This window comes from Acinonyx jubatus, chromosome D3, assembly GCF_027475565.1.
Source record: "Acinonyx jubatus isolate Ajub_Pintada_27869175 chromosome D3, VMU_Ajub_asm_v1.0, whole genome shotgun sequence".
NCBI lineage: Eukaryota > Metazoa > Chordata > Mammalia > Carnivora > Felidae > Acinonyx > Acinonyx jubatus.
The window spans coordinates 19,157,106-19,183,597 of record NC_069392.1 but is presented as its reverse complement, the minus strand read 5'-3'; the positions used below and the strand labels follow the sequence as shown (position 1 = coordinate 19,183,597).

Here is a 26,492-nt window from a genome sequence, read left to right as displayed (position 1 = left end):
CCTTCTATCCCTGCTTCTTTGCCCTGGTGCCTTCATCAATCATGACTTGAGGTCTTTTCTCCTCTCAGAAGGTCCTTTTGTTAATGGAAAAAAGAATAGAAGGTATCAAGTCTCTGTCTACATCTTGACGATGTTCTCACCCTTCCCTCCCAGATGAATTCATTAAGGATTATGTATGTGTAGAGTGCATATATCATCAGCCTCGTGTGTCCTGGCCATTGACTTCTTTGAGGCTGTCTTCTCATCTGTGAATTGGAAATAATCACAAACTTCTTATATCTCTCTCTTCCCGGGCTCTTAAATCCACTCTCCGTCTTTCACCCTTACCATTCCACCAAGGTTGCTTCTGTCAAGGTTGTCAGTGATGTTGTGGTTCTAACCTCTCAGTCCTCATCTGCTGTGAACTGTAGGCAGCATGTGGCCCTGTTGAGCACTCCCTTTTCTGGGATGTTCTTTTTGCTTTCTCTGATGCCCATTCCTGTGTCTTCTCCCTCCCTCCCAGGCTGCTCATCCATCTCCTGTGCTTGCTCCCCTTCCATGACCTGTCAGTGGTGGTGTGCCTCTGAGCTCAGTCCCTGGGCCTCTCTTCTCTCTCTGTACTCACGCTGTTACTATATTCTTTTTCATGGCTTTAACTGTTATTTGTCAAATGGATATCTCCAGTCTGTTTCTCTCCCCTAACTCTAGACTCATCTATCCAGTTGCCTATTCAATATCTCCGTTTTGATATTGAATGCTCTCAGACTGAGTGTGTCCAGTACAAGATTCTCGCATTTCCTAAACTTGTTCTACCTGTAATCTGTCTTCTCCGTCTCAGTTAATGGCAGTTTTATTGGAGTCATCCTTAACCCCCTTCTTTATCTTAGACCCCATATGTGAGAACTGTGTGGCTTTTTTTTTTTCATGATCAAATCCATTTTTTAATTGGAGTATAACTGACATGTAACATTGTATTTGTTTCAAGTATACAACACAATGATTCGGTATTTGTATACCTTACAGAATGATCACCACAATAAGTCTAGTTACTAGATACCATCTGTCACCATTACAAAGTTACGAAACTGTTTCATTCTTTAGGAAGCTCCATTGGCTCTGCATCCAGATTCGGAGCATTGCTCTTCCCTCTACCACCATCTCCCTGGTCAAGCCACCATCATTTCTCACAAGGGTTCTGGCAAAAAGATTCTTAATCCCCCTCACAGTCTATTCTTAACCCTTCAGCCAGCGTAATCTTGAAAAATAGAAATTGTAACACGTCATTCTACTCAAAACCTTCCCCTAGCTCCCCATTTCTCTCAGAAGAAAAGCTAGAGTTCTCTTAGTGGTCTCTAGGCCCTCCCAGTGTGGCCTTGGTTGCCTCTCTGGCCTTCCCACATTTCTCTCTCAGTCACTCTGCTCAGCCACATGGGCTTCCTTGTGCTCCCTGGGCACTCAGGCACGCTCTTGACTGAGGAGCCTTGGGCTGGCGTGTCTGCTGCTGGAGTGCTCTGCTGTGTGTCCGGACAGCCCACTCTTGCCTTCCTTCAGTTCAGGTGAGGTGTTCTAGTCTCACCTCAGCTGGACCCTGCATGCCATACTTAAAATTATAAACCACACTCTCCTTCACATGCCCTTTCCAGGACCCCTCTTCCCTTTAAAAAATTTTAACTTAGTACTTATCCCTTCGGGCAGGCTACATAGTTGACTTGTCTGTAACTTTTATTGTCTGCCTCCTCCCTAAACCAGGAGGTCCGTGATTTCAAGGATTTATGTCTGTTTGGTTCACTGAGGTGTCTCAGCACTTGTTACAAAGTACTGGGCTCTTGATAATAAATTGTAAGATGAGTGAATGAAGTTTAAAGCCTGTAAAAGGCTTAGCATAGATTTTAGTCCACAGTAAATGCCCACTGTTAGATTTTATTACTATTATGTGTGAACTTAATAGCACAAGAGGCTGAGAAGGATGGCTCTTTATTGTCTGAGTACAAGATTTTAGTTCATTGCAAGGCAACCAAGGTCTCTAGAATTTTGCTTAGCTGCCGGCAGGTGGTTGTGAGAAAGCATCACTACACGTTATGTTTTGGGCATCTATAAGCTGCAGGCACTCAGGACAAAAATAGAAGCCAAGGGTTCAGGAGCACTCCCACTCAGCTGCCTGTTGCATGTGCCCTAGTTCTATCAATAAAGTCTGCAGTCAGCGCCAAGTTCAGTTGGAGCCAGGAGCCACGATACCACAGCCTTTGAGAATATGTATAAAATAACCCTGGGCCAGTGACAGGCCTATGGGAGAGACCCCTATCTTTAGAGCCTTGAGGTGATCCTTGGACACCAGAAAAAACCGAGTCCCCATGTCACAGTTGGAGAAAGATGGGGATGCCCCATGCTGCAGTGAGAAGTGACTCAGGGCCTTCCAAGCTTCCGAAGGCCATGCTGAAGCTGACCATGGGAGCCTTCTCCCCTTTCAGCAGCTACCTTCCCAGGCTCTTCTTGATCGGCTCGCAACTAGGCAAGGTTTACTGGGGAAAGCCAGCACCTGCAGTGTTTCTTGAACCTACTTGTTGACAAGACTTACTTGAGTCGTTTTGTAAAATAGGGAATCCTGGGCCTCACCTCAGATCTACTGCCATATACTCTCTAGGAAAGGGAGCTTGGAAACTTCATTTTCATAAGCACCCCAAGTAATTCTGGGAAAGGACAAATTGGGGAAATTGGGCAAAGAATATTACTTAGTTTTTCCTATTAACTTGGCTTTTGTGGGTACAGAATGGGGGTGTGGAAGGTTGGTGGGCCAAGGTTATTGACACAGACTAAATGTGTTAAATGTCTCCAGGGCTCTGCTGAATGCAACATTTCCCTGGTTCTCCTCGTTTTATTATCTGGTAATGTATCAAATGATAATGCTATTGGGTATGGGGGTATGTGGTCAGTCTGTGTTAATTTAGGTCTCCTTCTCCACTTTAGACTGTGCTTCATGGGGCTTAGCCGAAACAGCGCAAATACAAGAGAGAGTGGGCAACATACCTAGGTGAATTTTTTTTTTTAATGTTTATTTTTGAGAGAGAGAACACAAGCAGGGGATGGGCAGAGAGAGAGAGGGGAACAGAGGATCTGAAGTGGGCTCCCATGCTGATATTGAGCCTGATGAGGGGCTCGAACTCACGAGCCCGTGAGATCATGACCTGAGCTAAAGTCAGAAACTCAACTGACTGAGCCCCCAGGCACCCCTTTACTTAGGTGAATTTTATTTGAGAATTTGTTGATAGTGTGATCTTTTATTTTAAACAGTCATTAGAGAAAGAAACCACGTATAAAACAAAGAAAAACTAGGGGGCTTGGGTGGCTCAGTTGGTTAAGCATCCGACTCTTGACTTCAGCTCAGGTCATTATCTCATGGTTTGTGGGATTCAGCCCTGTGTTGGGCTCCACACTGACAGCACAGAGCCTGCTTGGGATTCTCTTTCCCTTGTTCTCTGCCCCTCCCCTGCTCACTCTTTCATTCTCTCTCAGAATAAACTTAAAAAAAAAAAACAACCAGCAACTAAGAACAACCAAGTGATTCTTGGTCATAAAAAGCCACCATGGTTATCCAAACTGTGATAAGAGAGTAGGATTTCTAGGCTCTCTCTTGAAGCACTTTTCTTCCTTGATGGTTTCTTTTATTATGACATAAATTAAAGAACAATGTATAATTTTCATTTTGAAAATTTCAGTGACTTCATTACCAAAATTTTAAACGGTGCTGCCTCTTGTTCTACTACACTTAAGTTAGAGAATTTGGTGTTTTTGTCAGTTAAGCGTATTATAACAGGTATAGGGGTTTTGTGTTTGCTCTATTTTAGCATCATGCTTATGTGTCAGTTGCAGAAAAATGTTTCAGTCGAGAAATCTTATCATAAATGGACTAATCAAATGCTGTTTGGTTGGTAATGTTGGTTAGGGTCATGATTGTGCCCCCTCAGTGACTCTTTGTAGATAGGATATGAGTTAGTGTTTATGGCCTAGTAAGCAGGAAAGGATAGATCTGCTAACCAGATACATGCATACAGGTGGTTGAAAAGGTGTTTACTGTCCCCACTTGCACAGTGATCTTATAAGGTCCAGAGTGTTAAGCAAAAGACCTCAGCTGGATGTTGCAGGTGGTTGGGGAACCTAGGTTTGCTTAGTATCAGGGTGACCTGGTGAGTGTCCTGTGTCATGGCTCAGATATTTGGTATCTGTGAAAGTTGATTAATCCAAGTGTAGTTATGTTCTGTAAAGAAATTCATACTTTATGAAAAAAAATTTTATTTTAGAGCAAGTGTGAGTGAGTGGTGGGGGAATGGAGGGAGAGAGAGAGAGAGAAAGAGAGAGAGAGAGAATGAGTGAGTCAGAGTCTTAAGCAGATCCATGCTTAGTGCAGAGCCTGCCACAGGGCTTGATCCTGACCTGAGATCATGACCTGAGCCAAGATCAAGAGTTGGACACTCAAACCAACTAAGCCACCCAGGTGCTCCAAAGAAATTCATACTCTTTTTTTCTTTTTCTTTTTTTTTAATGTTTGTTTATTTATTTTGAGGGAGAGAGAGAGTGCATGTGCACACACAAGCCGGGGAGGGGCAGAGAGAGAGGGAGACAGAAAACCCCAAGCAGGCTCCATGTTGACAGCACATAGCCCCACGTGGGGCTCGATCCCACCACTGTGAGACCATGACCTAAGCTGAAATCGAGAGTTAGATGCTTACCCGACTGAGCCATCCAGGCGCCCCAAGAAATTCATACTCTTATCATCTGTTTAAATTGTATTACTTAAATCTAGAGATGTAAAAAAGTTTCAAAACACAGTATTTTGAAAACATTGATTTATGGTAAGGGTGCATATAATAAATGTGATACAAAGGAGGTTTTACTAGAAAGCCAAATCTTTGTTAAAAGTTATAGTCTCTTTTAAGTTAATATAAGTAAAAGCAAAAGAGCTTTCTGTTTACAAAGTTTCACAGTAATTTTCATTCTTCAGAGGATAGATCTAAATCAGATTCTGGATCTGATCCAGCCCTAGATCCAGCTCTAGCAGCACAATTCCTAGGGAAAATTCAAATAGACATACTACTACACTACCCTCTTTTATTTATAGTCTAGTGAGTATCTACCTATTCACTTTGAAACATTCCGCTTCTCCGCCCCTGCCCTTCCCTTCTTTTTCTCTGTAGTTCTTAGTATTTGTCTTGATAAACCAGAGTATCTAGGCTCATATTTTTTTCTCAGCATACTATTATGAAAAATTTCAAACATACAGAAAAGTTGGAAGAAATTATATAGTGGAAACCCACATCTTACTATCTAGATGCTATAGCATTTTGCTGTGTTCACTTTATCATATTTATCCATCCCTCTATCCATCTTTTTTTTAATGCTTTTTTTTTTTAATGCTTTTCAAGGTAAGTTGCAGTCGGTACACTTGAGCATGCATTGCAATATTTATTTATGGTGTTCTCTCAGCCTTTAAACTCTTGATATAAGTTTAGCCTTACAGAAGAGTTGGAAAAATATTACAGAACTCTCTTACACTCTTTCCCCAGCTTCCCTTATGTGAGCATCCTATACAACCATAGGGCAGTTATCAAAAATAAGAAATCCGTATCATTACAATATTATGAACTAAACTACAGACTTTGGATTTCACCAGTTTTTCCACTGCTGCCCATTTTTTATTCCAGGGTCAAATCCTGGGCCCCACTTTAAGACTTAGTTGTCTTACCTCCTAAAGTCTCCACCAGTTTATCAGTCTTTCTCTTTCATGACTTTGAAGAATACTAACCAGTGAACTTTTTAGAATATCTCTCAGTATGGGTTTGTGTGGTATTTCCTTCTGATGGGGTTGAGGTTGTGTACTGTCGGGAAAGCACCCCGACAGAGGTGAGGTGCCCTTCTCAGGGTATCATCATATCAGGGGCACGTAAGGTCAGTACATCTTACTACTGGCGATGTTGGCCATGATCACTTGGTTAAGATGGTTGGCTGCTGGTAATTAATAAATATCCTGTTCCTGTTTAAACTTTCTTTCACTGCTTTTAGCATCTGTTTGTGTATTTTGCCTGCAGTAATTATTACTGTGGTGTTCTATACCATGATTTTGTTTCTTTCTGTAAGGAATTATTTACATTATTATATCTATTGTTCTATTTGTAACATTTATTTGTATTAGTATAGACTCATGGGCATTTATTTTATTCTTTGGGTTGTAATCTCTTACTGTTATTTCTTTTGTTAAATTATTTCAACTTGGGAGCCACTGGGAACTCTTTCACATTGATTCCTTGCTCTTTTGACACAGCCCCCCTCCCCTCAAAAGCACTTTCTTACTTTTGGGCACCAAGTGATCCAGACTTGTTCTTTTTCCTCTACTAGCTCTGGAATTAACCACTTCTCCAAGGATCCCTGCTTACTTTTATTAGAGAATAGTATTTGAAAACAAGATCTGGGTGCTGGCTTTTTGCTCATTGAGGTTTCAATGCCTCCTGTCCCTCTCTGGATGGAGCTAGGAAAACTTTGCATGTGTACCAACCCATGTGTACATACACATATGTATTATTTCTATATCAAAAACCATGAGTTTGTGCTGATGTCTCTGACTCCAAGCCAGCACCACAGGGTGCATTCTAAGCTTTTTCCTATTCCTTATTTATACCTTCTTTCTCCCGACAATGAGAAACCTGGCTCTCATTATCTACAATATATTGACTTACTTGTTGAACCCTCCTGTTTGTATGCAGTAGTTTCAAAGTTGCTACACCATACCCCCGTGAGAAGCAAATCTACCAAAGTACAGTGCACACAGTTCATTTTGTGTTTAACCTTAGAGTATCCAGTCAAAACCCCTGTTTTCTTAAAGATACGTAGATCAGCCCCTTTTTTCATCACTCTCAATGTGGTTATATCATGCTTCTGTAATACAGTTAGGTTAATTTTGTCACAGTCTGCATTTCATCCCCTCCCACCCCCCACCCCCACCCCCCCCAGTTCTGGTTGATTAAAAAAAAAATTGTATCCAGTAAAATTCATTCTCTTCTGTGCATTGTAGGGTGTTTAGCAGTAACCGGAGACATGGTTCTCACAGTTCTGTTTGTCTAATTTCAGCAGAGAGATCGAAACCATAAGCTAAAAACAAATAGGAAAACCTAGTTGGTCTTGTATGTTTGTCTACTATTTCCATCAGAGACTTAAAATATTCATCATAGTACTTCAAATGCCCTGTCCAATAGTTCCAACATTCTGCCATATCTGAGTCTGGTTTTACTGATTACTTTGTGCCTTGACATAGTGAACTGGATTTACTGGTTTCTTTTTTTTTTTCTTCTTGCTTTCTGTGTATGAATTCTTTATTGAAAGCTGGACATCTTGTATAGGGCAGTAGATTGTTTTCTTTTTTTTTTTTTTTTTTTTTTGCCTTGACACGGGCACCTGTCTCCATTAGTTGTTTAGTGTGGGAGTTTGAGTTAATCTGTGCAGGAGCTGGGTTGGGTTTGAGTTTTGTTAAGTTGCTGTGATGTCCTCAGTGCATAGCAGCCTTCCAGTTACTCTAGTAATCCTAGTGTTTAGAGAGGGGCTGGTGTTTGGGAGTTTTCTCAATGTCTGCTCCAAATTCAGCTTTAGGCTGCCTTTGCATTGCATCTCAGCTAGGGCTGGTCTCATACTCTTGCAGCTCTTTCAGCTGAAATGTCTTATTTATTCATTTGTTGAGAACATATTTTCTTTTATAATGTTCAACATGTTTGTAATAATAGCTGCTTTAAAATTCTTTTCTGCTAATTCAACACATGGGTCATCCTTGGGTGGTTTCCATTTCTTTTGAGTGTGGGTCAGTTTTTTCTCTTTCTGTGTATGTCCAGTAATTTTGGATTGTATCCTGGGTGGTGTGAATCACACATTGTAGAGATTGTTTTCTATTTTGTTCCTGTGCAGAAAATTGGGGTTTGATAGCAAGGAATTAACTTGGCTCACCTCGAACTCCATCCAACCTCTCTTTTCCTTCACTTGAAATACCTGTTCAGTTATTTTGTCCTTAATTCAACTCCTTAGAATCTGTGCTTGTGGTTTTCGGAGGTCAGTGAGAGATTTGGGCAGAGTTTATATACAGAATTTGTGATTCTTTCTGGTATTTCCTCTACTCCCTCCTTTTCCAGCATCTTTGGTTGTCCTGAAATATATCTTCTGCTTCTTCAAGGCAGTAAAGCTGCGGGTTTTCTACCATTCGCCCGTGTGGCCTTAGCTGGGGTCTACACTCATGCCTGTAGCCATAAACTGGGAAATTTGCCCCCTGCTCTTTCCTCTTCTGCCTGCTTTTGGATTCTCTTTAGTGTCTTTAAGTGGTTGATTTTCTTTTCTTTTCTTTTCTTTTCTTCAGATTTTGTACTTGTTTTTGGCAGGAGCATCGGTCTATTTGGAACTACTCTCTGAACAGAAATTGGCTATTTAGGCTTCTATTTCTAAACCCACTATTTTGCCTGTAAATTTGTTTGGGGAGACAATATAGGGACAACTGCCTGTACCTGTTTATTTCTGTGATTTCTAAAATAAGAGAATTAAGGAGCAGACCTAGTATGCTCACGTTATCACTGCCTGTCTGTTGGAGGTAAACAGAACACTTCTATGTAGGTTATCGCTTCCTCTGAGCCCTGGATCTCATCCCCTTAGGTTTCACAGATGCTGTTAGCCTTGGACTATTACCCCCTTCTCCTATATCTTCAACTTTACCCTCTCTACTGGCTCCCTTCCACTGTCATTTAAAAATGCTCACATCTCACCGAGGTTAAGAGAAAGAATTCTCTCCCCTTCCCCACCTCCTGCAGCTACCATACTTTCTCTCTTCCCCTTACACAGCTTGTCCTCTTCCTCTCTCCCCAGTCACTCCTCAGCACATTCTTGCCTTACTTTTGTCCCCACCAGTGTATGAGATTGCTCTGACCGAGGTTACCAGGGCCCCCAGGTCACCAAGTTCATTCTCATTAGCTCTGTGCTGATAATTTCCAAAGTGATGTATCCCCTCTGACTTTTCTCCTGAACCCCCGCTGTTGCTCTGCATCTTCCCCTGCATCTCTCATAGGGTTCTCAAATTCAGCATGTTCTCATCTATCTTCCTCCCACAGTACTTTTCCCTTTTCTTGTCTGTGTATGTGGAACCTTATCCGTTGTCACCTCCATATCCATTGGGTCAGCAAGTCTGTTGATTCTGCCTCATTGAACAGCTCTTGAAGCTGTTTACTTCTCTCCATCCCCCGGCACGACCCAAGTCCAAGTCGTTCTCATCCCTCCCCTGTAGTGTGTAACTCCTCATCCTGCGTGCACTGTTGTCCTTCACTCCGCTTCATCCACAAAGATGCTTTCCTAATAAAACCTTCATTGGCTCCTCACTGCCAGCAGGATAAAGTCCACACTCCTTAATTTGGCCTGCATCACCTGCATGCTTGCCCTTGCCTGCTCTGGCCCTTCCAGCTTGCCTTTGCCAACTCATCTGCTCCTTTCCTCCACCCCGTCCTCTGAACATAGCCACCCTGGGGTTGTTTTGGTATGTGCTGAGCACTCAGCTGGGAACACTCTCTGTCCTCCAACCTCTCCTTTGCCTGTATAAAAGCTATTAATTACCCTTCTTGTCTGAACTGAGATGTTATTTCCTGGGGAGGCTTTTCCGGACCTCCCCTCAAGAGCAGGTCACGTCCCCTGTTGTGTTTCCAGAGTCCCGAGTACTTGTTCTTTCCTAGCATCCCTCACTTATAAAGACTTTTTAAAGAAGCCTGGCTTCTGCTCTAGATTCTGAGTCCCATTTCTTGCCTCTTCTCTTCCTTTCTCTGACCTTTGTACCAAGCCAGTGCCTAGTGAGTAGTGGACATCCAAGGGATTTTTGTTTAATGAATGGATTAGAGACAAGAAAAGCTCCATATGACAATAGAATAGACTCTATTACTGTAAAATATAATCTCTCCTGCTTGCCATACTTGACTGTAATACACTAATCTTACTTCCTGAAAAGAGATAAACTGACAGTATGACATGAAGGTGGAACCCAGCTGCTTACAGCAGGAGTCTTTGGACATGTGCTCCCACTGGGGCAAGTGCCTCTGAGTGAGTGTGAGTCTCACAGTGAAAATACTTCATGGAATGGCTGCAGGCTGTGTTGTGCCTGTTGAGTTTACCACAAATAATTTTGAAAAGAATAACCGAACTGGGGCTTCAGTACAATTTTGTACATTTTCAAAAAGTAGGTGTTGGTATGTGGTAGGGCACCATCTGCTGACTTGAGACACATTTGGATCCTTAGACATGCAGCAAGAAAAGACTTAGCCAGCGTTGAGCAAAGGAATCGTGAACTTTGTTTCAGTTGTGTGCCTGTGGTGTGCAGTGTTAAAGAGAAAGAAGTCAGGTAATTTAGAAACACTTTCCTTGGAGAGAATGGCAAGGGCTTCTGGCCTTGGCCAGCATGCTACGTGTTTGGATTCATTTGTCTGTACAACCTTTGTTTTCACTTGCTTCATTTGCTGTGTTTTGGGAGATTAAGAATTTAGGGAAATGACTAGCTGCAGAATCGTAAAATGGAAATTTTGATTAAATTAAAAATGTTGATTTCTGTTTCCTACTATTTCCGTGTTCTACTAACTTTGTTTTGTCTGTCAGACGTTGTGCATAATATGCTTTTCCTGTGAGGATGAGTGCCAACTGCTGACAGGGTTCAGAATTCTGATTGATGCTTGCTTGCAGGCTCTTCGTACAAAGGTGATATTTGTTCAGGATTGGGAAGATGTAATGACTGTAGGCTGTGTAAGTCCTGTCTTCCTTAAGAAATGAAGTTCATCCTTCTCAAAGTTGTGTGTAATTAGAACCAAATGTTCTTTATACACTTAGAAAATAAATTTTGGAATAACAGAGGTGCTATCCTTGAAAGGAGCCATATGCCATTACTTTTGACATCATGACATTCTGAGAGGAACTATTTTTTTTTTTAATTGTTGGTTCTTAAAAAGAAGTGGTGAATGACCTGTTTGACTAATGTACAGTAAATCTTGTCTTTTCCCTTGTTAAAATATGTTTGCTATAGGGCCATTCTTGGACAGTGAGGCTAAGTCTTCATTAAATGTAAGGGGTGGGGGCGCCTGGTGGCGCAGTCGGTTAAGCGTCCGACTTCGGCCAGGTCACGATCTTGCGGTCTGTGAGTTCGAGCCCCGCGTCAGGCTCTGGGCTGATGGCTCGGAGCCTGGAGCCTGTTTCCGATTCTGTGTCTCTCTCTCTCTCTGCCCCTCCCCCGTTCATGCTCTGTCTGTCTCTGTCCCAAAAATAAATAAACGTTGAAAAAAAAAATTTAAAAAAATAAAAATAAATAAATAAATGTAAGGGGTGGTGTTTTCCCTCATGCTAATCACATGTCCTTAGGACATGGCAGCCAGGCAGAACATCTAGTCCGTCCGTCCTTGTGCTTGTCATCCTGGCCTGACTACAGCCTTGTTAGGCTTATAGCCCTAGGTAAGAAGTGTGCTGGTCTGTGTTTGGGGGCTCCCACTCTGGGGTAGCAGGTCCTGAGGAAGTGATGTTGAAGCTAGACCAGAAGGGTGATGAAAGTAGTCAGGCTATGGAGGAAATGGAGGAGGAGAATAGGAGGGAGGAGAACAGTGCCAGTGTTTGAGGAACTCCAGAAACTCCCAAGATGACTTGTGTTTAGAGAGCAAGGGAGGAGTGGAACAGGGTGCGGCTGCAAACTGGACAGTGGAGGCACTCTTTCTCTGCGTCCTTCCTTGAATTTCAGAAATGTCTGTTGCTTCCTTGTTAACCTCAGACTAAAGTCCACATACTAGGTAATGAAGGCTCTTGTTAATTAGCCTCATTTTCCCTTTAAAGCCCCTTTCTCTGTCACCCTCTCTGATTTCCATATGCCCCATGTTGAGGCCACTGGGATTTTATCGTTCTGTAACTTGAATGCTCTTATACCTTTGTTCTGCTTGTTGTCTGGCTGAAATACTGTTCCCACCCTTCTTCTCTACTAGTAAAGCTCAGCTTAATATCATTATGTTGTTGAAGACCTCCCTGCTGCCTGAAATCAAAGTGAATGGATTCTCACTCTGTGGTTTGATAATACTTTGTCATTCTGTTATTCTAATCGTCCTGTCCTGACTTGTCTTTGGTTGTGTATATGTATGGATTCCCCACTACTGTTAGGCACAGAAGGGCAAGCCTTTGATTTAGCTTGTACTTTTAGACCTACATACAGTAGGGGATCTTTGAATTTTGGTTGAGTTGCGTCAAAGTGGTAAGTAGCAGTCAGTGACTTAGAAGCATTCATCTGTATCAAATCTTATCTCTAGAAATCAAACATTGAATGAAATGTTTTCCCACAGTCCTTGTCTGAGGAAACTCTTTAGTAGACATGGACTCCATAGGGAATTGTTAGAGTGCCCTGGATTGAGAAAGAAGGGTTAGCTTCCAGAGGGACAGGAGGAGAGCTCACCTTCCTGCTGCCTTTGTTACTTCAGAGTTCAGTGTCTGATGTCTTTATTTTGACCCTTCCCATTTTGTGCAGAGCATCTATTAAGAACATCTTCAACCAGCCGACCTGCTTCTCTGCCAAGAGTACCTGCCATGGAAAATGCCAAGACCATCTCAGGTGATGACTTTTATCTGGAATTTCCCTTAGAAAGACTTCCAGAGGTCTTAGTGGTGGTACTAAATACTTTCTCTTTAGACTTACCTAGCTTTTCTTGCCTCTTTAGCTCTTGAGTTGATTATTTTCACTCTGAATTTCCCCTGTTGTATTTTTCAGATTCTATAGAAATCGCATTTCATGGCCCTGATTTCAAAATAATCAGTTTCATGGCCCAAAACTAGATTGTTCCATTTATTTAACAAGATTTGTGAAGTGCCTAGAATGGGCTAGATGTCGTGCTGAAAATATAGCTTGATACAAAGTTGGTATAGTTGTGAAAGAGTCTAGTATTAATCCCAAGGTGTGTCATGACTGTTATTTCAGAGCACACCAAAAATTCTCTGGAACCAGATTTTTCCAGTATAAAAAAGCCATCCTATAATGATGAATGTAACAAGCTTACTTTGTCTCATAGAGCTAACCCCAGTTTATCAGTTGCTCGCATTATTTTCCCTTTGTGGCCCTTATTTGCCCTTAATAACTCAGCTAGAAATTGGACCAGAAAAGGAGAAATTCCTATAACTTTACCTCATACAGTTAACCTTCCACTTGCATGGGGATTTAAGCTAGTACAGTTTTTATGCATTATAGCCAGATCTTTTTACTAGTGGGAAGTCCAGCCAAAATTACCATCCCAAAGCTCAGATTCCAAAGCCTTTTCTTGCTTTTTTGAATTATTTTTAAAGTTTATTTATTTATTTGGGGGGGGGGAGGGGTAGAGAGAGAGGGAGAGAGAAAATCCCAAGCAGGCTCCACACTGTCAGCGCAGAGCCCAATGCGGGGCTCAAACTCATGAACCATAATATTATGACCTGAGCCGAAGTTGGATGTTTAACTGACTGAGCCACCCAGGTGCCTCCAAAGCCTTTTCTTATCATAGAGTTCTTCTGATTCTTTTTCAGTTTCCCCTATATTTAAAAAAAATTTTTGATGTTTATTTTTGAGAGACAGACCATGAGTGGGGGAGGGGCAGAGAGAGAGGGAGACACAGAATCAGAAGCAGGCTCCAGGCTCCAAGCTGTCAGCACAGAGGCTGACACGGGACTTGAACCCACAAACTGCGAGATCATGACCTGAGCCGAAGTCGGACACTTAACCAATTGAGCCACTCAGGTGTGCCCTCAGTTTCCTCTATTTTATATAAAATTATGAAAGGGGTTCTCATCCAGTTTCCTAGCACACCACTTAAAAGAAACTGCTGATTTAAGGCATATGAAGATCTGATGTTGAAAGAAAAACAAGAATAATCACAAAATTATGTCAGAAATATTTATAAATATATCATTCTAATAAGATCATGTAATAGGACAAAGCGTCTCTGTCCTCTGGATCTTTACAGACATCACTTCACTAATGCATAGTTATATTCTGCTTGTGACCATCCTACAATCACCAAGAAAATTTTAGTCCATAAAAGCAGGGGCAGTTTCAGTAATCTGGGAAGAATTACTGATGTATAACATTGATTACAGCCAGCTCAGGGCACCTGTATATCCAGCATCTTCTGATGTGAGAGAGTATATGTCTGAGGTCAGGAACTTTGTCTCATATTTCACTTCTTCCTACATTCAGCCCAGAGCCTTGAGCACCTGTGCCAACTCAGTGCCTCCTTGCTAGAAAGCTGCTTTTGCTGTGGCTCTGTTACCAATGGCTAAAGCAGGAGCTACTTCCACTTAGCAGTTCTTAGAACTTTCTGTAATTCTAACAAGGTGTGATGGCTTACTGTGGTAGCCTTTCAAAATAGAACTTTTCTGACTGATCTTGTTTCTCAGTAGTTGAATTGACACCTTTTGGTTTTCTGTTTGTCTCATTGGTTTATGTTTTTTAAAACATGGCCTGACCCAGAATTAAATGATGATGTATTTTTCCTTTTTTTCCCCTTAAGTGGTATTTTGGCTATGTTCAGAAGGGTTATGTTTCCTTTAGTTGAGAGTGGATAGTATGTTCTGTGATTCTTATGGTGATGGATAAGATGTATTCCATACCTTCAGGAAATGTGGGGTTCAATGCATATCTCAACTACTGCATCTTTTTTACAGGTTTTTTAATGAAAGAAATAAATCCTTCCAAGTTACCAGTATGATAAAGGAAATGTTAGGTTTTTTTCATATATGGTAATTTCTACTTTTTTTTGGAACCTGCTGAAGAAAAGGTCTCAAAAACCTAATTTAAAAGTATTTTATAAAAGTAACCATCTTTCTCCATTATGAAATGCATAATGACTATTTTTCACAATCAGTGTCTCGACGAAGTAGTGAAGAGATGAAACGAGACATCAATGCACCCGAGGGAGCATCGCCGGCCTCTCTTATGGCTATGGGAACCACGTCTCCACAGCTTTCCCTGTCTTCCTCTCCCACGGCGTCTGTCACCCCCACCACCCGAAGTCGGATAAGGTAGAGAACAGTTAATACTGATGGATTTCATGTATACCTCTCCTAGCTTTCGGAGATCAATAATCAGATTATAAAATAATGGCAATCGAGCACTGATTTTTTTTCTTTGTGGGTTATTGTTTTCTCATCTCTTCTATGCCCAGAATTGGGTAAGATGGTATAGAAGTAAAAAGCAAGGCAAAGTGAAAGAGGTGGTTCATTTCCTCCTAAGCATTGTGAAATTACAACATGGGGTGTGGGTGGAGGGTTAGGGGGAAGCTTCCTAGGGGAGTGGTGCCTGGGTGTGGAGGGTGGGCTGGCAAGGTCAGAGACATGAGTGAATGTACAGAAGGGTGAGTAACCAAGGTTTGGGGGAGCTATGGGTAGGTGGTACAGCATGTGCAGAGAGGATGGGCACAGAAGACCAGAGGAAGGTGTGGACCCACCATATCTGGGGGCAGTGGAAGAAAAGATTGATAGGGTAGGATGTGGCTAGGCATGGAACCTCCTTAGAGTTAAATTGAATCACTTTGATATAGTAGGAGATATAAAGTGGGGTAAATAAATCAGAGTGAGGAGATGATTCAAGGATTCTTCCATTGTGGACAAAAATCAGGGAACACAACTGAAATGACATTATAATATTTTGGGGACAAAGATGCTGAGTCTGAATCAGTATGACAGCAGTGGAAATGGTGAAGGGAAGGTGGGACTCAGGAGGCTTTTCACAGGGAAAGATGATTGGTTTTGGCAGCAGGTTTCTAGAAAAGGAATGGAAGAATGAGAGCCACCAGAGACGGTTCTAATTGTTCTAGACCAGAAGGTGAGAACATGGTGCCACACTGATCTTTGGTAAACAGTACCTGAAAATGTAGTAGTATATTTTATTCATACTTCTCTTATGTCAGAATCCATTTGGGACTAAGAAGTAGTTATAATTTAGAGGAAAAAAAACATTTCAAAAAGATAGCATACATCGTATATAGGGGTGAGGAAAACTGTCGAGGTGTATTGGGAAGAATTGAAGGAGGGATAGGAGTGGATTTCAGAACTTTAGCCTTATATGTATGAGAATAAAATGGAATGTTTGGCCTCTCAAACTCAAGTTATATACTTTAGTTTAAAGCTCTGACTCTAGGGGCTCAGCCTCTAAGAATAGTGGTCCTATAAGCTGTGCGCCATCAGAGCAAGTAGGGGTGGAGTGATGATGAGGGTAGCTCATGCTCTGCCTAGGCTCATGCAGGGAGAGCACTGTTCACACCTGTCTCTGTCCTGGGTGGTAGGCCATATCTGTAGTATGCCTGTGGGAAGTGCACCCACTCTTCTGGCTCCCCTACTCAGAAGCTGTGATCTTCAACTGGAAGGTGTCTTCATCTTATAATGAAGAGGTTATGAGAGACGACCCTCCAGCTCTGGGAGGCTCTTTTCTGAAGCTTGCCATTGTAGTCCATAAAGTTAACTCTTCTTTGATGCTTTAATTTTAAGCTGTTTCTATAAACAAACAGACCTGGTGTGAGCCAGAGTAAACCTTTCACATTGATTATAGTATTATTTTAAGCATGTTGGAGATTTATTCATTCATGCATTCATTCATTCATTCATTTGGCTTGTTTTTTTGTGTTCGTATTTCATTAACTTTATTCTCATTCTCTTTTCCTATGTTCAGTGGTATTATAACACACTTCTTTGGGCTTTTTAAACCAAAGCAGGAGTCTGGTGGGCTGGCATGCAAACATAAAAGTATATTTCTTCAAGACAGCAGTCTTAACTCCTTGCTGGAAATTTTTGTATTTTACTTTTGGTTCTAAGATAAATCAAATTGGTGCTGCTTCAGCACACCTCTGAATTGGAAAAGCTTCAGTTATAAATATGTACTCTTTGATTTTCTAGCATAGCTTGAAGGGTGAAAACAGAATCAATGCACTGAAGAATATTAAGCCACTTGTAATATAGTAGCCTTTAGGATACTTACTGGGCATAAGTATACTTATGGGGTGTGGGATAGAATCTCTGCTTTATTCCTAAAGTAATCACTGAAAAATAGAACAAACTTTTAAGGGTATGCCACTTACCAAAGAGCAGGTCATTTTAGAAGTGCTCTCTCTCCAGGTATTCGTCAAGTAGTTACTAAAAGGCAGGATTTGGTCCAGGATATGTCAGATTGTATGCCTTACTTGCTTCATCAGCAGAGTGATCACAAAATCTTTTTTGATTCATTGTCTTATTTAGAGCAGGATATTTATTCTGTCTTCAAGGAAATTGATAGTGCCTAAAAGGTACCCTACATATAATTTTAAGACATGAATTGTAAGTAGCCGTTGTTGTTGTGTTTTTTTTTTGAACTCCTGTGGTGTGTCTACTTTATAGTAAACTTTGAAGTTCCTTGAGGGGGCAGGAACCCTGTGTTGTTCACTATCCATTGCCTGGCAGAGTGGTGTTCCATAAGGAGGTATTGAACAAGTGAGTGAGTTTACAGAAAAATCCCATTTTCTATGCAAGATAAAACTCTAGTTACCTGTAGTCAATAAAGAGTGTATATCTTCACAATAAACACATTTGAAACATTTTATTAATGTTTTAATGTGTGTTGCCATCTGTTGTCTTATCTGCTTCCCCTAAATGTAAGCACCTTGAAGGTAGGAACTATGCCTTTTAATCCTTCACTTTTCATAATCTTGCCCTTTGTATCTACAATAAGTGATTTATTTTTATTTATATTTTTTAAATTCTTTTTTACATTTATTTTTGAGAGAGAGAGAGACAGAGCACAAGTGGGGGAGGGGCAGAGAGAGAGGGAGACACAGAATCCAAAGTAGGCTCCAGGCTCTGAGCTGTCAGCAACAGAACCCGACGCGGGGCTTGAACTCATAAACCGTGAGATATGACCTGAGCCAAGTTGGACACTTAACCAAATGAGCCACCCAGGGGCCCCAAGTGATTTATTTATTTTTTTAATAGTTAAAAAAATTTTTTTTAATGTTTATTTATTTTTGACAGAGAGAGACAGAGCATGAGCAGGGGAGGGGCAGAGAGAGAGGGAGACACAGAATCCGAAGCAGGCTCCAGGCCCTGAGCTGTCAGCAGCACAGAGACTGATGCAGCGCTCGAGCTCACAGGCCGTGAGATCATGACCTGAGCTGAAGTCCGACAGACGCTCAACCGACTGAGCCATCCAGGCGCCCCCCCCACCAAGTGATTTATTTTTTAAAAAAAGATGAAATGATTGAGGACATAAAAGGTTGAAAACAAAAACTAGTAAAATAAAACTAAAGCATAAAGATTATGGAAGGGCAAGATATACTGAATAAAAGTCGGCCATAGCAGCTTTCATATGCAGCCACTGTCAGGTTGTTTTTCCTCCTGAGCATTCTGGAAAGCATTCCATTAATTGTGAGTGCACACCATACTAAATCTTTGCCAGTTTCCATGTGGATAATGAACAGAGTCCATCCCTTCAGATAGCAGAAACTGGGTCTGTGAGGATCCTGTAAAAATTGAGAAGTAAAATCAATTGAATGAAAGCCTACATCTTGCTATTAGATGCCTTAATATGTGCAATTATCCCGTCCAGGAATGCAAACTGACACTGTTCTCTTTCTTCTTTGTGGGATTTCTGGTTTATAATGTGCTCAAATAAAAAATATTTTAACTTTGGATTCCTTATTTTCACTTAGGGAAGAAAGGAAAGACCCTCTGTCCGCATTGGCGAGAGAATATGGAGGATCAAAGAGGAATGCTTTGCTGAAGTGGTGTCAGAAGAAAACAGAAGGCTATCAGGTAATCATATGGTTCCTTTCTCCCACATGAGCAAGGGCCAAACCAGGTGCTGGAGTGTCAGAGCTTGCTACACATCTCACATTAAAATGGGGAATCCTGTGCTGAATTTCAGGACCACATTCAACACAAAGTCTATCCCAAACTTGGCTGAGTGTCACTTGGATGGCATAAATTTTTTACCTTACCAGAGTAGCTAATCTTTCCAGTACTTTTATTCAGCTATTATAACACTTTCTTTTTTTTTTTTTAATTTTTTTTTTTTAACATTTATTTATTATTGAGAGACAGAGAGAGACAGAGCATGAGCATGGGAGGGGCAGAGAGAGGAGGAGACACAGAATCCAAAGCAGGCTCCAGGCTCTGAGCTGTTATCACAGAGCCCGATGCGGGGCTCGAACCCACAAACTGCGAGATCATGACCTGAGCCGAAGTCGGATGCTTAACTGACTGAGCCACCCAGGCGCCCCAATATAACACTTTCTTAACTAATTCCTGTTAACTGCCTTCACTGAGGTCCCATCTGATCTAAGAGTGAAAATATATTTATTTTACTTTAAATTAATATTTTCATCAATGATTAAAATTATAAATTTTATGTTATATTTTACTACAATAAAAAATTACTTAGCAAAAAAATAAAAGTAAATGAATGGGATATAAGTAAATAGAAAATCAGCAAGGATGTACATGACTTGAAGTATATACTAGATACTATATATCTAGATACTAAATATAGATAGATAGTGTATCTGCATATCTGTACAGATATATATGGATAAATGAGTTATATTCTGTATAGGCTTGGAGACTCCTGGCATCCAACAACAGAAGAATACACATTCTTCTCAGGTGCACATAGAACATCACAAGTTAGGGTATATGTTGGGTCATAAAATGACTCAATAAATTTGAACAAAGATTGAGATTATATCGAGTATCTTTTCTAACCATAGTGGAATGAAATTAGAAATGTGTAACAGAAGGAAAATTCACAACTAAGTGGAGATTAAACACAATTTCTAGATAATCAGTGGGCAAAGAATAAATCACAAGGGAAATTAGAAAATAAGAATGAAAGTGAAAACACAACATATCAAAACTTATGGGAGGCATTGAAAGCAGCTCTCTGAGGGAAATTTATAGCCATAAACACCTACCTTTAAAGAGAAGAAATCTCAAATCAATATCCTAACCTTTCACTTTAGGAAAGTAGAAAAAGAAGAGCAATCTGAGCCAAAAGCAATCAGAAGGAAAGAAATAAAGATTACATCAGACAAAACAGTAGAGAAGATTAATGAAACCAAAAGTTGGTTCTTTGAAAAGATCAACAGATCAACAAACCTTTGCTAGATGGACAAAGGAAAAAAGAGCAGACTAAAATTAAAAATCAGGAATAAAAGAGGGGACATTACTAGTGACCTCACAGAAATAGGGAATACTTATTTACTTAGTAAATAATAATAGGAATACTTAAAAGGGAATACTGTGAACAATTGTATGCTGACAAATTGGGTAACCTAGGTATGAAAGGGGAAATTCTTAAATATGCAAACTATCAATTATGACCCAAGAAGAAAGAAAATCTGGATAGACCTATAACAATGAAAGAGACTGAATTATTAATCAAAACACTTCCAACAGAGAAAAGCTCAAGGCCAGATAGCTTCATTGGTGAATTCTGCCAAATGTTTACAAGAATTAACACTAGTCTTTCTCAAACTCTTCCAAAAACAGAAGAGAGAACACTTTGTGACTTACTCCCTGAGGCCAATTTACCCTGATAACCAGCCCAGAAAAAAACGTTGTAAAGAAAACTATGGATCAATATTCTTTATGCAAAAATTCTTAACAAAATACTGACAAACAATCCAGGAGCAAATAAAAAGAATCCTACACCATGACCAAGTGGGATTTATCCCTGGAATGCAAGGTTGGTTCAACATATGATAATTAATCAACATATAATAAAGGGAAAAAACGAAGATAGTCATGTCAGTAGGCACAGAAAGAATACTTGACAAAATTAAAAACCTGTTTATGATAAAAAATAGCAAATTGGGAATAGAAGGGGGCTTTCTCAGTCTGTTAAAGAGCATATGTGAAAAACCCACAGCTCACAGCATACCTCATGGTGAAACACTTTGAAAGCTTTCCCTTTGAAAGCTGTTATCATATCAGGAACAAAAAAGGATGTCTACTCTCACCACTTCTATTCAGTATTTTCCTGGAAATTCTAGCTAGAGCAGTTGGGCAAGGGAAAAAAATAAGTTATTGAAGAGGAAGAAGTAAAACCATCTCTGCAGATGACATGATTTATATCTAGAAAGTCTTAAAGAATTAACATACAAACTGTTAGAGCTAATAAACATTCAGCTAAATTGCAGGATACAAGGTCAGTATACTAAAACCACTTGCATTTCTATACACTAGTAATGGAAACTCTGAAAATGAAATTAAAACACTCCCATTTGCAAGAACATCAAAAAGAATAAAGTACTTAGAAATAAATTTAACCAAAGTGGGGGAGGGAACAAGGCTTTTACACTTAAAACTGTAAAACATTGCTGAAAGAAATTAAAGAAAATCTAAATAAATGGGAAGACATCCCATGTTCATGGATTGGAAGTTTTGATACATGCTACAACATGAATGAACTTAGAAAATATGCTTTTTGAAGAAGCCAGACAGGAAGCTCCAGCCTAAAAGCCTTAAGTACTCCAGCACAGGCAGCACGGAGCCTGCCTGGGATTTTCTCTTCTCTTTCTCTGCCCCTCCCCAGCTTGCATTCTCTTTCTCTCCTTCCCCCTCCCTCCCTCCCTCCCTCTCTCTCACTCTCAAATAAATAAATAAATAAATAAATAAATAAATAAATAAATAAAATAAATAAATAAATAAGACAAACTTTTAAAAAGTTAAATAATCAAATTTAGATGATTCAAGCCTTAAATCAATGATTTAACTAATGTCCCTTGGTTCCTTTCCACTTAAATTCTCTGATTATAATCCTAAAGTACATTGTTTTGGTTGAAAAAACAAAAAAACACAAATCTGAGGGAAGTGAAGGGGGAGAAGTGTAGGGGAGAAGAGCAAGGCTAATCCCAAGGTACTTTGAGGAAAGCTGCAGGGGGGCCCTGAGGTCCTGTGGAGTTTTCGTGAGTTGGATGCCCTGCTTAGGAGTTTGTAGTGTAGGAAACTGTCACTCCCTGTTGGCATCTGTCCACACTTGTACCCACGAGGAAACATTTCAGGCTTCAGTGAACATGGGATTTGTCATGCGGCTGGTTCCAGATGGTTCCCCCCATTAAGACTTTTGGAAATGGGCATACCAAAGATTTTGTCTTATCCTTCTGTAGTGTTAAGTAGACATTACACAGATACCCTTCCATATCGCTGCTCTTATAAGGACATCTTTATTACAGAAGTACTCCAACTGTTATAACACACACACACACACCAACTGAAAAACTTCAATTAATAATTTTAAGGTTTTTTTCATTGAGTGGGTACTTACAGGACAGGGAGAAATATAATGCATACCAGAATAATGAACATAGATAAAACCTTTCTGAACACTAGATGGTCTTATGCTACAAACCCAGTTTCCCCTTTCTTTACCTCCTGTGGACACTTCTGTAATGATAACCTACGTATGGCTTTTTTGTTTGTCTTACTTTTTCTTTCCTGTGACACAGATCTCTACTCTTGCTGTTTAAAAGTGGATAGGATGCTGGTTCTTTTATTTCAAACTCTGTGAGTTAAAATTGGACAGTTTGAAATGAAAAACCTTTGTAAACTGAAAGATATATCTGATAAAGCTCTTAATTTGTCAAGAGCCGTGTAAGAAGTGCCAGAGCCCTTCCCTTATCTAGTGTGAAGTATGGATGACCATACCCATCCTTAGGAGCCAGCAGTTTGGGACCAGTTTTTTGTTTTTTTTTTTCTTTTTTTTTTTTTTGGTCTCTGACTACTCACAGTCTACAGGAAAGGGCAGGTTGTGACACTTGACTAGCTCACTAGAGCAGGACCTGTTACGTGACACTCAGCACATACTGCTCTCTCAGGCCCCAAATGCATCATTAATGCTTGGACCATGCATGCTTTATGTCGTAGAAGCTGTCTAATCAACGGAGATAGATTCCCTAATACCATATCATCTTCCTTTAACTCTCTTAAGAGTCATCCTAAAATAATTGTGCTAATCACTGTAACTTCATTAACCATCCATTATAAAACAAGCCCTTCTGAGTTTGCCTTTTATCTAACGAATACACTTTCTCTTTTAAATTGTGTCCTGCCACTTATTGTTCACTGAAGTTTTAGAATACTAGAATTATTACTGTTGGCCTTGGCATTCTGATTTACTGTCAGGTTTACAAATGTGGGACTGAAAACCCCCACAGGACAAATGACAGCCTCAAAGCTGTATCATGAGTCCACGACATCATACTAACAACCTTTAGCATTATTGCTTTAAGGATTAAATCTTCCTTGTGTTTTAAATCAGTGCCTCATTTTCTACACATTATGTTTTTATTTTTTCTACAGTTATGCTTTTAAGTTAAATGTAAATATGCAGTTAACATTATTTTTTTTTAACTTTCTTTATTTTGAGAGAGAGAGTGTGTGTGTGCAGGAGGGGCAGAGAGCAAGAATCCCGAGCAGGCTCTATACCGTCAATGTGGAGCCTGACACAGGGCTTGAACTCACAAACCACAAGATCATGACCTGAGCCAAAGTCAGACGCTTAACCAACTGGGCCACCCAGGCACCCCTAACATTAATAATTCTTAAGCGCTTATGGGGAAAAGTGCTCATACATTGCCCTATTTCATAATCTCTATAATTTCTCCTTCCCAGAGGCAACTACTTTCAATTCTTCTGGCTATGTTTGGTTAGGGATTGACAATATCAGATTGATAAGGTAACTGAGAAAATAATTTATAGTTTCAGTATATTTTCTTTGATTATAAATTTTATATTTAGCAGCTTTATATTTAGCTGGTATACCATTGTTTTCTTGTTCTGGAAAAACCTAACTGAATACAATCAAGGAGCCTCTAAAGGTTAATTTAAGAGAGCCCTACTTTGTTTTTTGGTTGGTTTTTTTTTTTCAGTTTTTTAAATTTTTAAATTTTTTTTATTTTTTAATATATGAAATTTATTGTCAAATTGGTTGCCATACAACACCCAGTGCTCATCCCAAAAGATGCCCTCTTCAGTACCCATCACCTATACTCCCCTCCCTCCCACCCCCCATCAACCCTCAGTTTGTTTTCAGTTTTTAAGAGTCTCTTATGCTTTAAGAGAGCCCTACTTTGGATGAAAAATCTTTGTTTTCTGATAAAATGCCAGACCTAGAATTGGATTATTTAATCCAAAGGATAATGAAATCACTTAATCTTGTACAGAATAGTTTTTTTTTAATTTAATTTTTTAAATTTACATCCAAATTAGCATATAGTGCAGCAATGATTTCAGGAGTATATTCCTTAATGCCCCTTACCCATTTAGCCCATCCCACCTCCCACAGTCCCTCCAGTATCCCTCTGTTTGTTCTCCATATTTAAGAGTCTCATGTTTTGTCCCTCTCCCTGTTTTTCTATTATTTTTGCTTCCCTTAGGTTCATCTGTTCTGTGTCTTAAAGTCTTCATATGAGTGAAGTCATATGATATTTGTCTTTGACTAATTTCACTTAGCATAATACCCTCTAGTTCCATCCATGTAGCTGCAAATGACAAGATTTCATTCTTTTTGATTTCCGAGTAATACTCCATTGTATATACATGTACCACATCATCTTTATCCATTTATCTCTCGACGGACATTTGGGCTCTTTCCATACTTCGGCTGTTGTTGATAGTGCTGCTATAAACATTGGGGTGTATGTGTCCCTTCAAAACAGCATACCTGTATCCCTTGGATAAATACCTTAGTAGTGCAATTGCTGGGTCATAGGGTAGTTCTATTTTTAATTTTTTGAGGAACCTCCATACTGTTTTCCAGAGTGGCTGCACCAACTTGCATTCCCACCAACAATGCCAAAGGGATCCTCTTTCTCCGCATCTTCACCAACATCTGTTGTTGCCTGAGTTGTTAATGTTAGCCATTCTGACAGGTATAAGGTGGTATCTCATTGTGGTTTTGATTTGTATTTCCCTGATGATGAGTGAGTTGAGCATTTTTTCATGTGTCAGTTGGCCACCTGGATGTCTTTCCTGGAGAAGGGTCTGTTTATGTCTTTTGCTCATTTCTTCACTGGATTTTTTTGTTTTTTGGGTGTTGAGTTTGACAAGTCCTTTATAGATTTTGGATACTAACCTTTTATCTGATATGTCATTTGCAAATATCTTCTCTCATTCCATCAGTTGCCTTTTAGTTTTGCTGATTGTTTCCTTCGCTGTGCAGAAGCTTTTTATTTTGATGAGGTCCCAATAATTCATTTTTGCTTTTGTTTCCCTTGCCTCTGGAAACATATTGAGTAAGCAGAGGTTGAGTAAGAAGATCAAAGAGGTTTTTGCCTGCTTTCCTCCTCGAGGATTTTGATGGTTTCCTGTCTTACGTTTAGGTCTTTCATCCATTTTGAGTTTATTTTTGTGTATGGTGTAAGGAAGTGGTCCAGGTTCATTCTTCTGCATGTTGCTGTCCCGTTTTCCCAGCACCACTTGCTGAAGAGACTGTCTTTATTCCATTGGATATTCTTTCCTGCTTTGTCAAATATTAGTTGGTCATCCGTTTGTGGGTCCACTTCTGGGTTCTCTATTCTGTTCCATTGATCTGAGTGTCTGTTTTTGTGCCAGTATCATACTGTCTTGATGATTACAGCTTTGTAGTACAGCTTGAAGTCCAGGATTGTGATGCCTCCTGCTTTGTTTAGTTTTCTTTTCCTTTTTCTTAAAAAAAAAATTTTAATGTTTATTTATTTTTGAGAGACAGAGAGTGCAAGTGGGGGAGGGGCAGAGAAAGGGAGACACAGAATCTGAAGCAGGCTCCAGGCTCTTTGTTGTCAGCACAGAGCTTGACACGGGGCTCTAACTCATGGGTCATGAGATCATGACCTGAGCTGAAGTCAGAAGCTTAACTGACTGAGCCACCCAGGCTCCCCTGGTTTTCTTTTTCAAGATTGCTTTGGCTATTCAGGGTCTTTTCTGGTTCCATACAAATTTTAGGATTATTTGTTCTAGCTCTGAAGAATGCTGGTGTTATTTTGATAGGGATTGCATTGAATATGTAGATTGCTTTGGGTAGTATTGACATTTTAACAATATTTGCTCTTCCTATCCAGGAGCATGGAATCTTTTTCCATTTTTTTGTGTCTTCTTCAATTTCTTTCATAAGCTTTCTCTAGTTTTCAGTGTATAGATTTTTTTACCTCTTTGGTTAGATTTATTCCTAGGTATTTTATGGGTTTTGGTGAAATTGTAAATGGGATTGATTCCTTGATTTCCCTTTCTGTTGCTTCATAGTTGGTGTATAGGAATGCAATCGATTTCTGTGCATTGATTTTATATCCTGCAACTTTGCTGAATTCATGAATCAGTTCTAGCAGTTTTTTTGGTGGAATCTTTTGGGTTTTCCATATAGAGTATCATGTCATCTGTGAAGAGTGAAAGTTTGACCTCCTCCTGGCTGATTTGGATGCCTTTTATTTCTTTGTGTTGTCTGATTGCAGAGGCTGAGACTTCCAACTATGTTGAAT

The 26,492-nt window shown here is 40.0% G+C and overlaps 1 protein-coding gene across 4 annotated transcripts in view; it reads left to right on the top strand.

The window, feature by feature from the left end:
- Positions 1–26,492, top strand: part of SPECC1L (sperm antigen with calponin homology and coiled-coil domains 1 like) — a 139,348-nt gene that overhangs the window by 84,658 nt on the left and 28,198 nt on the right. For 3 of the 4 annotated variants that reach the window (XM_027044117.2, XM_053206216.1, XM_053206217.1), the window contains 3 exons: positions 12,521–12,604; positions 14,883–15,039; positions 18,693–18,795. In XM_027044117.2, the coding sequence (XP_026899918.1) occupies positions 12,521–12,604; positions 14,883–15,039; positions 18,693–18,795 (344 nt within the window). The other variant, XM_053206218.1, reaches the window with a different exon arrangement.